At 37.8% G+C, this 14658-nt stretch overlaps 1 protein-coding gene across 1 annotated transcript; it reads right to left on the bottom strand.

Moving 5' to 3' along the window:
- Positions 1 to 11884: 11884 nt before the first annotated feature.
- On the bottom strand, positions 11885 to 14042 carry si:dkey-237j10.2 (uncharacterized protein LOC568721 homolog). The gene is made up of 2 exons (XM_040015834.1): positions 13792 to 14042; positions 11885 to 12845 (listed from the first exon to the last, which is right to left on the bottom strand). The coding sequence occupies exons 1-2, from the start codon at positions 13958 to 13960 to the stop codon at positions 12175 to 12177; spliced, it is 840 nt and encodes a 279-aa protein (XP_039871768.1). The 5' UTR covers positions 13961 to 14042; the 3' UTR covers positions 11885 to 12174.
- Between the last annotated feature and the right edge of the window lie 616 nt (positions 14043 to 14658).

The following is a 14658-nucleotide window of genomic DNA, read 5'->3' as shown; positions in this document are numbered from 1 at the left end:
TTACACGATTCAGCCACTGATACAGACAGAGGAGGTAATATCAGTAAACACACCCTCCATCGCATGGATTGCTGACAGACAGGCGTTGCTCCGCCCAATCTCACATCCGTGGACTGTGCAGTTATTCCTGTTCCCCTTGTTCACCTTAGACTTTCAGTACAACTCCAACTCACGCCACCCTCAGAAATATTCTTTGATCCTGGAGTGGTTGGATGTGTTAGAGATGGCCAGGAGGAGGATTACAAAGCACCAGGATGATTTTGGTAATGAATGAACTGAACAAACCACCCATCATGGAAAATCCTAAGCAACCTCACCACACAGGAAACCTGTCATATCACATGCTGTCATGCTCTATAATACAATATATCTGTCTGCCAGATATTATTATTATCATTATTATTATTACACAGTATTTATTTTGTATGCATTTCACAAATATGGGTTAAATAAAGCCATTGTCAGCTTCGTGAAATGTGTTCATTAACTCTAAACTGTTAACAGTAAATTTTAATGTTGCATATTATTACATAAGAAAAAGTATGTAAGTAATATATAATCAACTAACTTGTCATTAATGTATAAAAATTAATGTAAAATATAATTCTATAATACATGACTGGGAATATCAGCACAAACAAACATTATAAATTTGGATCTTTCTAACAAGGTTTACTTTTTTTTCCTAAATCCCTTTTCATTCATCTTTTACTTTAACAATAGTAACTTAAATACCAAGTTACTTGTTCACAAGAACATTTAATGACACAGAATCACTGTTCATCACACCTTACACATACACCTGTGCTATAAGTAGAGATGCCCTCTCATCTGAGTGTTTTCACTTATGCAAATTCATAAGAATAAAGCTACTAATTCTAAATAAATTTAATCACTTCATTAATTTTATTTGCTTAGAACTCAATTTAATTATAGGACATGTAAAGCCATGAATGTTGTGTAATGTAGGTGTACACACCTACAAACGGTGGAAACTGTCCACAGCCTCCTGCCTGCCGTCCGTCCTGTTTCAGGTCAGACAACTGCTCTGAACTGACTTGAATCTAAATTTCTAATGTTGCCTGTGCGAGCCTAAATCAGGTATGCCATTTTAATTCAGTTATTAAGTTGCAGATAATTTAGTTTTATGTTTAAAAAAAATCCATTTTCAGTCACGGGTTTTCATATCACTTGATTTTGCTAAAGCATGAATTAATGTCCTGTAATCCCTGTAAACAGCATGCATCATGGATACCAGTACACCACATCCTTTTGATGATGCCGGTGTTGTGCCAAAAAGTGACTGTCTGCCAAAAACTGATTTCCAATGTTTCTGTGTATTTTTTATGTGTAATATCTTTACATATGTTCGTAAATAGACTTCGGTGAACAGGGTTTACAAAGGGGTTATATAGAGAATTAAAAAATTATCCGTTTTTCAAGTATCTTTACAACTCTGCGTTATTGTACTTACATTATAACCAATCCGGTCCTTTATCCCCACACTGAAAAAAAGGGATTGGCCAACTCTTGGATTTACGTAAGCATCTTGCGTGTATACATAAGTGCCTCATGTTTTGAAGTTAAGTGTAACTATATAGTGTAGAAACTACATGATATGCAGAGAGGCTCGATTAAATTGTTCATATCATGTTCGAGTGAAGTAAGTCAATAACTTTCAGTCTCGTATGCTTTGGATCGTGGTTTCAGGAAGGCATCCATCTCAGTCAAATCGAGTAGCCTCCACTACTTTTTTTGGTATACTGAAAAAAGTAAATTGGGTGTTTGTTACATTAAAAACAAAATTACATGTTTAAATTAACTTGTAATTTAAACACAATAATTCCATGCTTCTATGAACGTAATTAAATCATGAAGGATCTGTACGAAATCCAATAACTTAATTTGTCCTTGTTGAGATGACATGATACAATCTAGTAAGAGTGGTTAGTTGCTGAACTCATGAAATTCACAAGATCGCACGAGATGTCAAACTGTAGGAAAATCACTGGCGTTATAAGAGGCAGACAACTACGACACACCACGTGCATGCTATTGCTATTTATTGTGGATTAACCTGTCAAGGACAAAAACGTACAAAAAAATTCTGCATCAAGCCTTGAAATCATAGCTTTCCTACTTTTGTTAAGTCTGGATTGGTGGCATGGTGGTTAGTGCTGTTGCTGTACAATAAGAAGATCCTGGGTTCAAATCCACAATCTGGCTAGTTTGCACTGGTTTCTCTCTGGGTATTCTGGTTTCTTCCCACAGTTAAAAGTCGTAGAGTTAGGTTAATTGATGATTCTAAATTATCTGTCAATGTAAGTGCAAATGGTTGTTTGTGACAGACTTGTGAGTTTTCTAGGGTGTACCCTGCCTAACAATTCAGGGTTATTTCCCAGCCCCACTGCAACCAGGATAAAGATAGGATGTTAGTTGTTGTAGATCCATTAAATTTTTATGTTAACCAGACTCTAGACTTTGTTGAACATTATGTAATATGAAGACAACATGTAGTATTTAAATGAGCAAGTAGTATTGGGGTAAATGTTATTTAATAGTGTTGAAATACAATGACAAAATTGTGAAGGATTAAAATATTCCAAGAGCTCAACTTACTTCATCTAAACATGTTTCAATCGCATTTTATGAACACAAAATGCACATGTTTATTGAATATGAAAAAGTTGTGTTGATTGAACACAATTGTTTAAGTTTCTGCCAAAGCAAAACATTTGTGTGCAACCAATGTCCACTATTGAATCGAGTAAATCCAACATGGCCTTTTTTTCAGTGCACTTAAAATATTTTTACAGAACTATTGTAATATTTGCTGCCATTTCTGCTGTGCTCTTGGCCAACTTACTCTTACAAAAGACATTTTAATGTTAATGAGATTTTTTTAACTGCATAAATAAAGGTTATATAAAAGTCACTGCCAAAAACTGATTGCGGCTTCTACCTTGTTACACTGTAAAATGTAATATTGTGTTTAATTAAAAATATTAAATAGGCTGAACTCAATTTTTAACAATTTGTTATTAGAACTCGATTTAAATAAGTTACCAGTACTTTTATGCAAAAATGCTGATAAACTCAATTTATTTGAGTGGTCTTAACTTAGAAAAACTAAGTAAGCTGGAAGTTTTGCTTCTCAGGGCGGAAGGATGAAAGATGTGTTTTGAAAATGCCACGTGACTACCGTCCTCCTCCCTCTCGGATCAGTCCGCGTGTTCATGGTGCCAGCATTTGTTATGGAATATGTTGAGCAAACCTGGAGAAGCGTCAGCTCAAGAGATTATTGTCATTGCTGATACACTGACTTGGTGAGTAAATGTTTACTCTTATTCAAACTGATTTTGTGGCTTCTCTTAGTTTAGCACCAGGTTTATAATCTTGCTAGCTAGTTAATGTTAGCCTAGCGTTGCTGCTGCCGCTGGGCTCATGTTACTTAAAAATTAACACCACAGCCTTAAAAACCTTACATAAAACTATGTCTGTGAAATTTTCTGTTGATTGTTTGAAATAAAAAGTGAGATAAGAGTAGGGTTGCCAACTCCCTGAAAAAAAAAACAAGGGACACCTCGTGGCCAGGGCCGGGCGACCCAATTGTCTTCAACCTTCCCTGTGTGGTGAATTTTTTTTAGCTCTTTTTTTGAGTGTGAAATTTTTTTTTTTTTAACCATTTGACTTGAAGTTGATTTAAGTAGATGCATATTCTTTGTGATATGAACACACGGGAAACAAATGATCATTTATCCATTTATTTTTAACGCAAAATGACAACATTAACACAATAAAATAGGTCTCTTTCCTAAACGAAAGACTGGTACGCTTCACTTTTTGTGCAAAATGACAAAATTAACACAAAGAACTCTGTCCTGCTTAACTTAAAATTATATAAATTAATAGAAAATGATAGAAAGAAAAACATTCTTGTAACAGTGCACATTTAGTGCAATTAGAAAAGTGCAAAAAAAAAGTCTGTGGAACACCTGTAAACACAACATTTGTGCCTCAAAGGCCTTGACTGTAGCTGAAAGTTGAAGTAAAAAAACCCAACGAACTCAAAAGCTCAATGCTACATTATGTGGAAACAGACTACTTTTTCCATTTGTATTTTTTTTTTGAGCTCTTGCTGCAGTTAGTTGTTTGTCTTTCAGTACTGCAGAGTAAAACTCTGAGCAAGACATATCATAATTTAGACTGACAATGAGCTCACTTCTAATTAATTCAGTAGAACATTTGTTCCGCACATCAGTCCACTTATTCTTCATAAGAGAGAAAATCCTCTCCTCAAACCCAGTGGAAGATGGGATGCGGAGTACAAAGGATACAACAGCCTGCATATTGGGGAGGTCAGCTGCCTGAAGAATTTCCATCCACTTCTCTGCTGTTCCCTTGGACTGCCACTTTTCCTTCTCCTGATGTTCTTTGGTGAGGTGCTTCAGAAGGCTGGTTGCAGTGACACACTCTTCATAAAGCTCATCCATAGAGATGTTTAACCTGCCAATAGAGATGAGAAGTTGACCTAAATCCTAAGTGGTACATAGAACATTTATAGTGGTAAATAAATGGAAAAAATGTATTGTATATGTTTATAACGTTGTATAGCATTTAAACAATACAATAAGTATAGTTTATTTATTATGTATTTATCCATCCTTATATTAAGTATATGAACTCCTTGAATTTGTAAAATAGTCTATAAAAGATTGCATGCGTGTGTATATACACTCCAAACAAAGTTAATGATTATGGTTTTATTTATATATGTTATCTATCAATTGTATTTGTTTATTTTTAACCATCAATACTATTAAAACATAGTTTATCATTTCACTGGCAAATGTTTTCTTCTTACCTGCCAGCCAGGTGAAGCCGTTCCATGATCTTCTCCATGTCATCAAAGGAAATCTTCCCAGATGCTAGAGAGAGGGGCTGCAGGTGGAAAAGCCAGTTTTCTTCTGAAAAGTCAAACCACTTCCGGACATAACTGATGGCAGTGTCTAGGAAGGCTGTAAACTCCTGCCTGGCACCATCAGCATCAGATGGCGAGAGACGCTGGAGCTTTTGTCTTGTTAGGTACCCATAGAACCCATCATCTCTTCTCTGAATAAGTCTTTTCAGGAAACACTCCATGATGGAATAGAGGTCAACAGACGTGGTTACATTCTTCTCCAGTTTTTTCACCACTTCTTCAAACAGACACATGACATTATTACAGAAGAGGAGGTAGACTTCCACAATGTCTGCCTCTCCCTCAACTCCAGCAGCATCTTCTGTCAACTTCAGCAATTCCTTCAGGCGCCTTGGACATTCCTCACCAATGCTGATGAGATATGACTTCAGCGGGTCCCAGTTCTGCAGCAGGCGGGTGATTGCAGGGTTGAGTGACAGCCATCTTGTCACAACATGGCGCAGGATATCATGGAATTCAACGTCACAAAATATCTTCAGGACAATATTTTCCACATCAACTGAGAGCTTGTCCAGGGCTTTTTTCACAGTGTCATGAACAATATGTGCATGGCAGTTGCCACGAAGGATCTCACTGTTGGTCTCTTTCAATTTTGTGAAGACTGAGTTGTGGATGCCATAATTTACATTTGCATTGTCAGCACTGAATGCAGAAACCTGATCTAAGGATAGCCCCACGTTTTCAAGAGAGCTTTGTATTATTTTTACTATTCCCTCTGCAGACTCATCTGGATTTTCAACAAAATCCAACATCTTGTTGACAACTCCAGCCTCTGGTGTAAAAAAACTGCAAGGCCAAGGGAAACATCTTCTGATTTCCCTTGTTTGAAGCATCAGTGTGAAGAGAGAATGGGAGTGGAGTTACACCACTTTTCAATTTTTTGATCACCTCTTCTATTGCCTTTGGAGACAGGACATCTGTGACAACTGCTTCAGCTTTCGTCCTCCCACAGGACATCTTTTTGGCAATACTGGAGTCATTCAGCATTCGTACAGTCAGTTTGAGTGCACAGTCACCGAGTTATAACTTAAACCGTGCTTTACAGTGTGGTAGACATGGGTCACCTCTGCAGCAGTCACCTATAAAATAGAAATATATATATATATATTACAGTATATCTGTGTAATTTGTGTAGTTTATCAACTGACTTTAAAGTATAAATTACACATGCAACTTGTAAGAAATGGGTATGGTCATATATATTTATGTTTTCAATATAATGTGTATTCTTTATATATATTCAATTCAGTAATACTTTATTAATCCCAGAGGGAAATTAGGTGTTGTTGCAGCTCAGACTAATCAAGTCTTCAAAGAGTTGTTGAAGACCACAATCACTGTGGGAAGGAAGGATCTCTGCCTTGCCTTGAAACTGAAGTCTCTTCTGTGTCAACTGTCTGTGTCGGGCTTCGTGGCTTCAGTTGAGGTATTATTTCAGCTTTTCTAATGCTAATCAGCTGCTCCCGTTTGTAAACCCGCTTGTTCCCATGATTACGCATCATAACTCATCATCATTATTCATATATGTATTACTTTTATGTATTAGTCATCTATTTGTTGTAATCATCTATCCTTGCAGTTGTTTATTACACAAAACAAATTATATTATCAAACTTCTGGCCACACAGCGCTGATATTCACTGCACATGCCCATATTAACCTTAACCAGAGGGTTTAAAAAAACAACAATGTTTACATACCATATCTGGTTCTGCCGTGGCCTGGTGGACAACAAATTGGTCAAGGGTTCCTCTTTCTTTCACGCCCCTCATATTCATCATGTGCCCACCAGTAGAAGCATGCTGCTTAACGTCAGTCAGTCCACCATGGCAAATGGAAAAAGTGCGCCGGCACACAGTGCAGTGCGCTTTATACGTGTTATCGCGCACTTTTCCCAGCCAGTTGTTTTCATTTTCCCATTCCTCCCTGTATTTTTGCAACCTTTTTTTTCCTTTCTAGGAGGGGAACAAGCACTGTTGTTCAAAGGTGTACTGTCGTCCCAGAGTCGCGCCGCAGTGTCGGTGTTTGTCTCTCTGTTGGCCATGCTGGTCATCTGTTGTCTTCCGGTATCTTCTCCGCACGCGACCTTTCCTCGACCAATTAGATAAGCGGTAATCTGAATTGTTATACTCGTGCTAAGTGTGCTGTCAGCTCATTGGTCACAGAGCAGGAGAGGGGCTGGGAATTATGTTTTCAAACAAAGCGTTAAATCCATTAACATTTATAGACTTTTTGTGATTCTCCCTGTATTACGGGACGAAGTGCGTCCCTTATTAGCTCAATACGGGACGTGTACTTTTGTTTCTAAATACGGGACGATTCCGTTTTTTAAGTGACGGTTGGCAACCCTAGATAAGAGCCCAGACAAAATTCTTCGGGAGGTGCAGCCGTTAGGGGTAGGGTAGGGTGTGGGGGGTATTTTCAATCCATAGCCATAACTAACTATATATATATATATCATGTTTAACCTGAGTAGCAAAAGAGTGCAGGAGGGTTGAAAACAATAAGCCAGGAGTTAGCTGTGCTCCTGGACTCTATCGAGCCTTGACCTCCCGGTCAGCTATCGCGCTGGTGGATAACAGAGCTCTCCGAAAACGTAGAAGCACTTTTGCAAATATGTGATATTTTGATAAATTAAGTAGATATTTGAGCATTACACAGCTACATTCTCGCCTGAAAATATCTTAAAAGGTTATTTTGTGACCCAGAAAGGGTAGTCTGGGGAAAAAGGAGGATCGCATTTGTCACTGGTTGTCGGAGCCTGTGCGTACTTGTAAGCGCGGTACTGGCGGAGGAGCGCGGCTAAAAAACGTATTACTTTTTCTGGGTCACAAAATAAACTTTTAAGATATTTTCAGGCGAGAATTTAGCTGTGTAAAGCTCAAATATCTGCTCGATTTATCAAGACATCACATATTTGTAAAAATGCTCTGACGTTTTCGGAGACGTCCATTTTTATTTTTTTTTTTCATGCTTTGTGGCAGCTTTTGAACATCTGTGGCATCTATTAATGTCAAATCTAGCCTTTATTTAACAACATAAGCAATCTCTATGTTACAATGATTGCACAGCCATTAAGGATAAAATCAGTTTCTGAAAAATGTTCTGTTTTTTCTCCCTCTGCTTGCTTCTTACTGTCTTTGAGGCTCGGGACCAGCACTCCTGTTGTTGGACAGAAAGACATCAGTAAGTATTTTGGTTTTCCAATATATTAGCAACTGTCAGTGACATTTATATTAATCAGGCTGAACTTTAATCATACTTTAGATCAGCCTGTTTTACTTATTGTTTTATTTGTGCTTTGGTTTGGGGAAGTTGTTTCTGTACTGATCTTTTCCTGTCTTCTGTTATTAGACTTGAGATATTGCACTATGCTGTTGCTGGTGACTCCAGTTAATTCTACAAGACATGCTGTGTAAGTAAACAAACAACAACAGTTTGGTCTGCATTTCTTGAAAGATCACATCCCCCAAACTTAGTTTAGAGGGTCTACACTGTATATAGTGAAGTCTGCAGGTTTTCTAACAGCAAAATTTGTTTTGTTCCCAAATCATTTTGCACATCATTAGAATGAAAGTTATTGGCCATGTTTGCGTAGTCCTTTTTAAAATGATGCTTTCGTGACATTATTGTGTGTTGGGTGGTGGTCACAGCTATCCAGACTGACAATTGGGACATTGAATGTCACCTCTCCGGTGGGGAGGGAGCCTGAGATTGTGTAAATTGGAGTCTGTTTTATACCAAATGCAGAAAAAAAATGTTTTAAGAAAGCAATTAAGTTCATGTTCCAAAAAATATGATTGTTTGCTTGCAGGACAGCAGGAGAGATGAGTCCTCCGTCACAGATGGTGTGGTCAGTGAAGATGGTCGCCTGCAGGTTCAAGCTCATTGCATCTCCAACCCACATCCACTGCCACTGTACTTAAGGGAAGTTAAAGACTTTCTTCTGCACCTACATTTGGATCACCTCGATCCATGATAGTCATTCAGGCAGTAATGCCTGGACTGGAAACAAGCCATCCTTAAAATATTACAACATTCCAGCTCCTGTGTTGGAATGAAAAACAAATGTGTTGTTTAAATCAGAGACTGCACTTGTGACAGAACAATAAATATTTTATTTTGATTATATAAGTAATGTAAGTACAAAACAAACTTGTGGTAGGCCTAAACTTAGTTTCAGAATAATTACATCTGAGACTTTGTTTCATTGTAAGATTATAACAGTGATGGCAATATAATTGTTTGTTGTTCAGCAGAACAGTGTCCAGTGTGTTGGCTGTTATACTTTGTTGTGTTTGAAAATAAAAGTTGGGCTGATTTTAACATCATTACAAAAAGTGTTGTTAATTATTTTTAATCATATTCAGGTTACCACAAATAGTTTTTTCATTTAGTTGAACTTGAAATGTTTGTCAGTAGGTAAACAATTAAAATTGTGCAGTCAGAAATATCAAGTTATTCTTAATACTGCAGACTTGCAATGTGTAAGTTGTCCTAACAGTCATCTTAAGTAAGCTTTACTTAGTTTTTTTGAGGCAACGAGTTTCCTCAATTTTTTTGAGTTCTGGGAACTAACAAGGCTGTACAGTGTACTCAAAATGAGTAAGTTGCCCTAACTTGGTCATCTTACGTAAACTTGATCCAATTTTCTTGAGTTCTGGGAACAAATGAGCTCGTACAGAGTACTCAAAATAAATAAGTTGTCCTAATTTAGTCATTTTTAGCTAAGCTTTACTCAATGTTTTTTTGAGGCAACGAGTTTCCTCAATTTTTTTGAGTTCTGGGAACTAATTAGATTTTACAGTGTACACGAAGGTTGTTTGTGGCTCAAGATGACTTTATGTCATCCATAAGGGATGCATTTGACGTATGTTTCACATAGTATAGCCCAACAAGTTATTTATAGCAGTTTAAATACGAGCAATCAGTTTTTGGCAAATACCGGAAATCAGTTTTTGGCAGACAATCACTTTTTGGCACAACACCAGAACCTGTTAAAGTTGAATAGCTTCCACTTTCTACCACAGGACCTTATATAACTCCTGCTTGCTTCTGCCTTTACTGGGGTCTAATCAACCAGCTGAAAACACTTGTGTAATTACACTGGATAGGGCCCCTAATAAGGTATAATGTTATCAATGTGAAGTGGGGAAGTGATTCAAAACATGAGGTAGCCTACACTGCTCAGGGATACCTCTGTAGTAGTTGGTACGTGGCAATATTAGCTTTGCTAATCAGAAAAATTAAAAAATATTTTAGTAAATAAATTGTGTGATCATGAACAGGCGTGAGTTATGAATAAGGACTTCAAATAGACAAAGAGAGGGCAAAAATGATTAGAATAGCATGAATACTGGGCCAGAGTGAATAATAAATACTTGAAATAGCTAGCTAAACGTATAGCTAAAAACAGCTGAAACTGTTAGCTAACGGGCTGGATTAACATATTGTGAAACACTAAACTGACGTTAAATAGCATAGCAGAATAAAGTAGTGGTAGAATTGTTTCGTAGTTAGCTAAAAAATAATGATGATAATAACAAGTTAGCTACAAGAATATCCAAAACATTTAACCATCATTGACTATGCTTAGCATTACCTTTAGCTATGCTTAGCTAAATGTAATGCTAAGCATAATCTGAAAGTCATTGAGAAGTGGTTTAAATAAAAATGTATTCATGATGAAGTAAAACTCTTAAAAATGAATTGATGAAAATGATTATAAATTTGCTGGTAATGGACAGATAGTAAAATACAAAGACTGTAGCTCAGAGCAAACTGACCAAAAAAACCCACGGACTGATAGTTTGACTTGGTTGAAACAAGTGTTAAGTTAGACTGGGTTCAGATGAACACATTTAACAACAAACATGAGGTATTTGAATCCATCTCAATAGACTTCAAGCTTATATCAGATAAAACATAACTTAATTTCCTCTGTTCACTCGGTTTGGGACTAATACATCTCCCACAAGTTAAATCTAATTTACCCCTGTTCTTTGTCTTTGTATTCAATTTTTAGATTAGCTCCTCTAAATTACCTTGGATTTACCTGCCATAATCTCCACACAGAGGCTACATATAACAAAGCCTGATCACACTGCCAATTCTAATCTATTAATTACAGGATAACCTCAGTTAAATCTCTGTTTTCCATCTCTTTTCACAGATGAATAGCATGTCTTAGGCTTCCAAAGATTATGTTGGTGCATGTTAATGAATTACCATTAACCTCACTGCAAGATGCCTACTTGTGAGGACGATTTGTGTTTCCTCTTAGCAGCCAGATCAATCATATTTCTTGAGACTGCTGCTCTGACAGTTGATGCCAAAGCTAGAGTGATCTTCAGGTCCCTTTAAACAAAAACCTAACCACTACTACTAATAATCATGGTGGAAACAGCTGTACTAAAGCCTATTCTCTAAACTTAACAAGGTAACATCTTTCTCAGGACTACAGGAAGAACCTGCTTTCTCCTATTCCTTTATCTGCCAGCGGAGATCAAACTAGGTGATGTGTATACACCCGTGGAAATCATCATGGAAACCTAATCACACACGTTTGCATAGAACTGGTCGATAACATGTAAAGTTTGTGCTTGTGTTGAAGGGGGGCCTTGTCGGTGGGGTTGTGTTTAATCTCTGTTGCTAACATGGCAGCATTATCACCTTTTTCTCCTGACCTCTATTAGATATCAGGCAGTCCGAAGGCTTTTTGTAATCACACTTGAATCAGTTATTTGGTAGCGAAAACCTTTGCACACCATATTTTTTCATAGCGCACATAAATGTCAATATCCAGCCTTCTGCTGTCTAAGTAGATGGGTACAAGATGGCTTTACAGGTGTTGGTAAAAAGCAACAGATTAATAAAACGCAGTTGTAAACAACCACAAGCTGATACTTTGTTATATCTTGCTTTATTATAAATCAAACACTTAACACATTCCCAACTATAAGTCAGTAAAATCCATTTGAATGTATAACAAGTAGCTCCCCGGTGGTGTAATACTCAAATCTAACAGGAGATGGCATATGAAAGCAGCTAAGTTTCAGGCATCTTAAGCAAGAGAGCAAGGCTTTGTATAAAAATAGCACTGATATAGTGGATACAATTGTGTGTGTGTAAACTTGGGTGTGAAGCACTGAATCAAAGTCGTCTAGGTCACAATATTTAAAGCTTTTGCAGGATCATTGCGGATGAGGATTTTCCGCCTCTGAAATCCTCAACACTGGGGAGCTGAAGTTGGAGGAGCAGGGCACTAAGTTATGGGTGTTCAGATAACTAATTTTACTGCTGCTGTCTTCTGTGCTTTCTTCCATGCATCCCAGTAATGAGTCTGGCCCCTCTGACTGGCTGCTAGGCTGCGGCGGGGGCACCAGGCCGTGCAGGAGGCTGTTCCCCAGGTGGGAGTTGCACCGAGCTAAGTTCTCAGTTAGATGCTGCATGTACACCTCCTCCAGCTGTTTCTCCAGCAGCCCGTTCAGCACCGAGTTAGACATGGGCTCTAGCCCCGATCCAGGCAGATCCAGGCTGATGTTCACACTGTCCCCCATTGCTAGATAACCCTGGTCTGGTATGGATGGTACTGAATTCTGTGGCTCTTGCTGGGCTGTGCTTGGACAAACTTGAGAGATGGGAGACTGGATGCAGAAATCATGCTGGCTGACAGCAGTTCTCAGTAGATTGTGTGTGATGCGGCCTGAGTCAGCCACCTGCAGGTCTGGATACTGTTCCAGCAAGCTACAGTCTTCTATGTAAAGGGGGTACAGGTCAGTAGGGATTGAGAGGGCTACAGGTCTCTGAGGCACCACTTTGAGAATCTGCGGTTGGCTGGAGTTTAGATCTTCCTCTATGATCCCTGATTACAGAAGAGAAACTGGTTACATGCTTGCTTACAATTTTTTTTCCCAATATGAAACCATATAAAGGACAAATGATTATTTACAAATGGATTGCTTCTTATTAGCTATATTTAATTATTTAATACAGCTGTTAAATTATTTAACCAAACTACAATATGGGTATTATTAGTTTTAGATTCAACAAGTTTTTACCTTTAAAATATCATAAATCCACTGTCACCTGTACCACACTTTATTCTATTACGTTCAAAAAAAGGTTATAATAGTTAAATAAAAAGAGAATAAAAATCACACCTTTGAAAAAAAAAACTCGAAATGAAGTGATTTTGTGAAGAAAAATAACTAAAATAAAATAAAACAAAAAGTATAGAGGATATATTCATAGTATATTAGTTTGCTAAAATTTGATCAAAACTTGCCTGACGATTCTTTGACGGACACATTTTGGGTGTTTACAAGACTGAGTTCACTGCTTTCAGAAGGTTCTGTGTTTTTTGTGTAGTTTCTGTACTGCTTTTCCTAAATCTAACCTCTGACATGTGCCCTCCATACAATAAAAATTCATGAAGACTAAAACTAACACAAACTAACCTAAAACTAAACATGTTCAAACTATAAATAAATAACCAGAATGAGCAAACTCTGCCTGGAAATGAACCAAAACGTAACTGAATTAAGAGAAAAAGCTTTTTGTTGTGAGGCGTTAGTTCTATCAACTGCACCACCAACCATTTTAAGCCAGTGACTGTTGATGTGTGTGTGTTGGCAAGTTTGCATTTAACAAAAAGAGGAAGCTTTTTAGTTCGAGGGAACTAGACTGCAGCAGGATACAAAGTTACTGCATAAACCCCACTGCAGAATAACTGTCTGTCACACTAATATGGGACAGTTGTTCCAACATGTTTTGTTGTTTGTAATCGCAAAAAAGGCTTCTTTTTTTACCTGCTTCTGCTGAATGCACCCCTGGGACTGCAGAGCTCGAGTCAGAGCGAGCACAGTTGGATGGATCAGCACAATGACCACTTGTCTGCAATCTCCTTTGCTTGGAATTGGAGGCAAACTTTCTCTCCTCCCTGTACACCAGCAGTCTGAGAAAACCTTCAGCCAACATGCCCGCCTAGTAACTGGCCTTCTTCTTCCTCTGCCTCTCTTGCTTCTTCGGTCACTTGCATGCACTAATGGCACTGCGTGACTGTAAGTGCGGTTATAAAGATCTCCAGTCTGGTTTCACTTCTGCATATAAGAACTGCCCCCTCCACCTTCCCGCCCCGGCACTTCCTTTATTTAATCTATAACTGAAAATCTGAGTTAAAAAAATGAGAACAGCGCATTTTTACATAACAGGATAAGTTAACATCGTCAGGTTGAGGAGCAGATGGTATCCGGCTCCGTTACTTAAGCAAAGGAAAAGTTCAGTTCAAGTAACAGTCATTCATTCAAAGTCAGAGAATAATTATATTTAAAGTCTGTGGAAAAGTTTATATAACGTGGCGTTTAGTGGCTAATAACCTCAGAATCAGACCCAATTCAAAGAGTGACAATCAAAATAACTCTGCTGTGATAAACGAGGTAGGCTGTTTTAGTTTGAAAAACAGCAGTCTGATATAATTTCGTTTCATTTTCCTTGAAATAGTTATGTAACTGACATCATGAGAGATGTTTATATGGGAAATCTTTTCTTTTGGTTCTATTGATCATATGACCATCCACAAACCTTAAGAAACCTCGAAAGGAAGGTTTACGCATCTCACCTTAGGACTCCTGTCCTTACCACTAAGTTGGTGAGAGAATACACGGTGCCTTACAGAA

The sequence above is a fragment of the Simochromis diagramma genome, unplaced genomic scaffold (genome assembly GCF_900408965.1).
Source record: "Simochromis diagramma unplaced genomic scaffold, fSimDia1.1 OVJJ01000685.1, whole genome shotgun sequence".
Taxonomy (NCBI): Eukaryota; Metazoa; Chordata; class Actinopteri; order Cichliformes; family Cichlidae; genus Simochromis; species Simochromis diagramma.
This window is presented reverse-complemented; position numbering and strand designations above follow the sequence as displayed.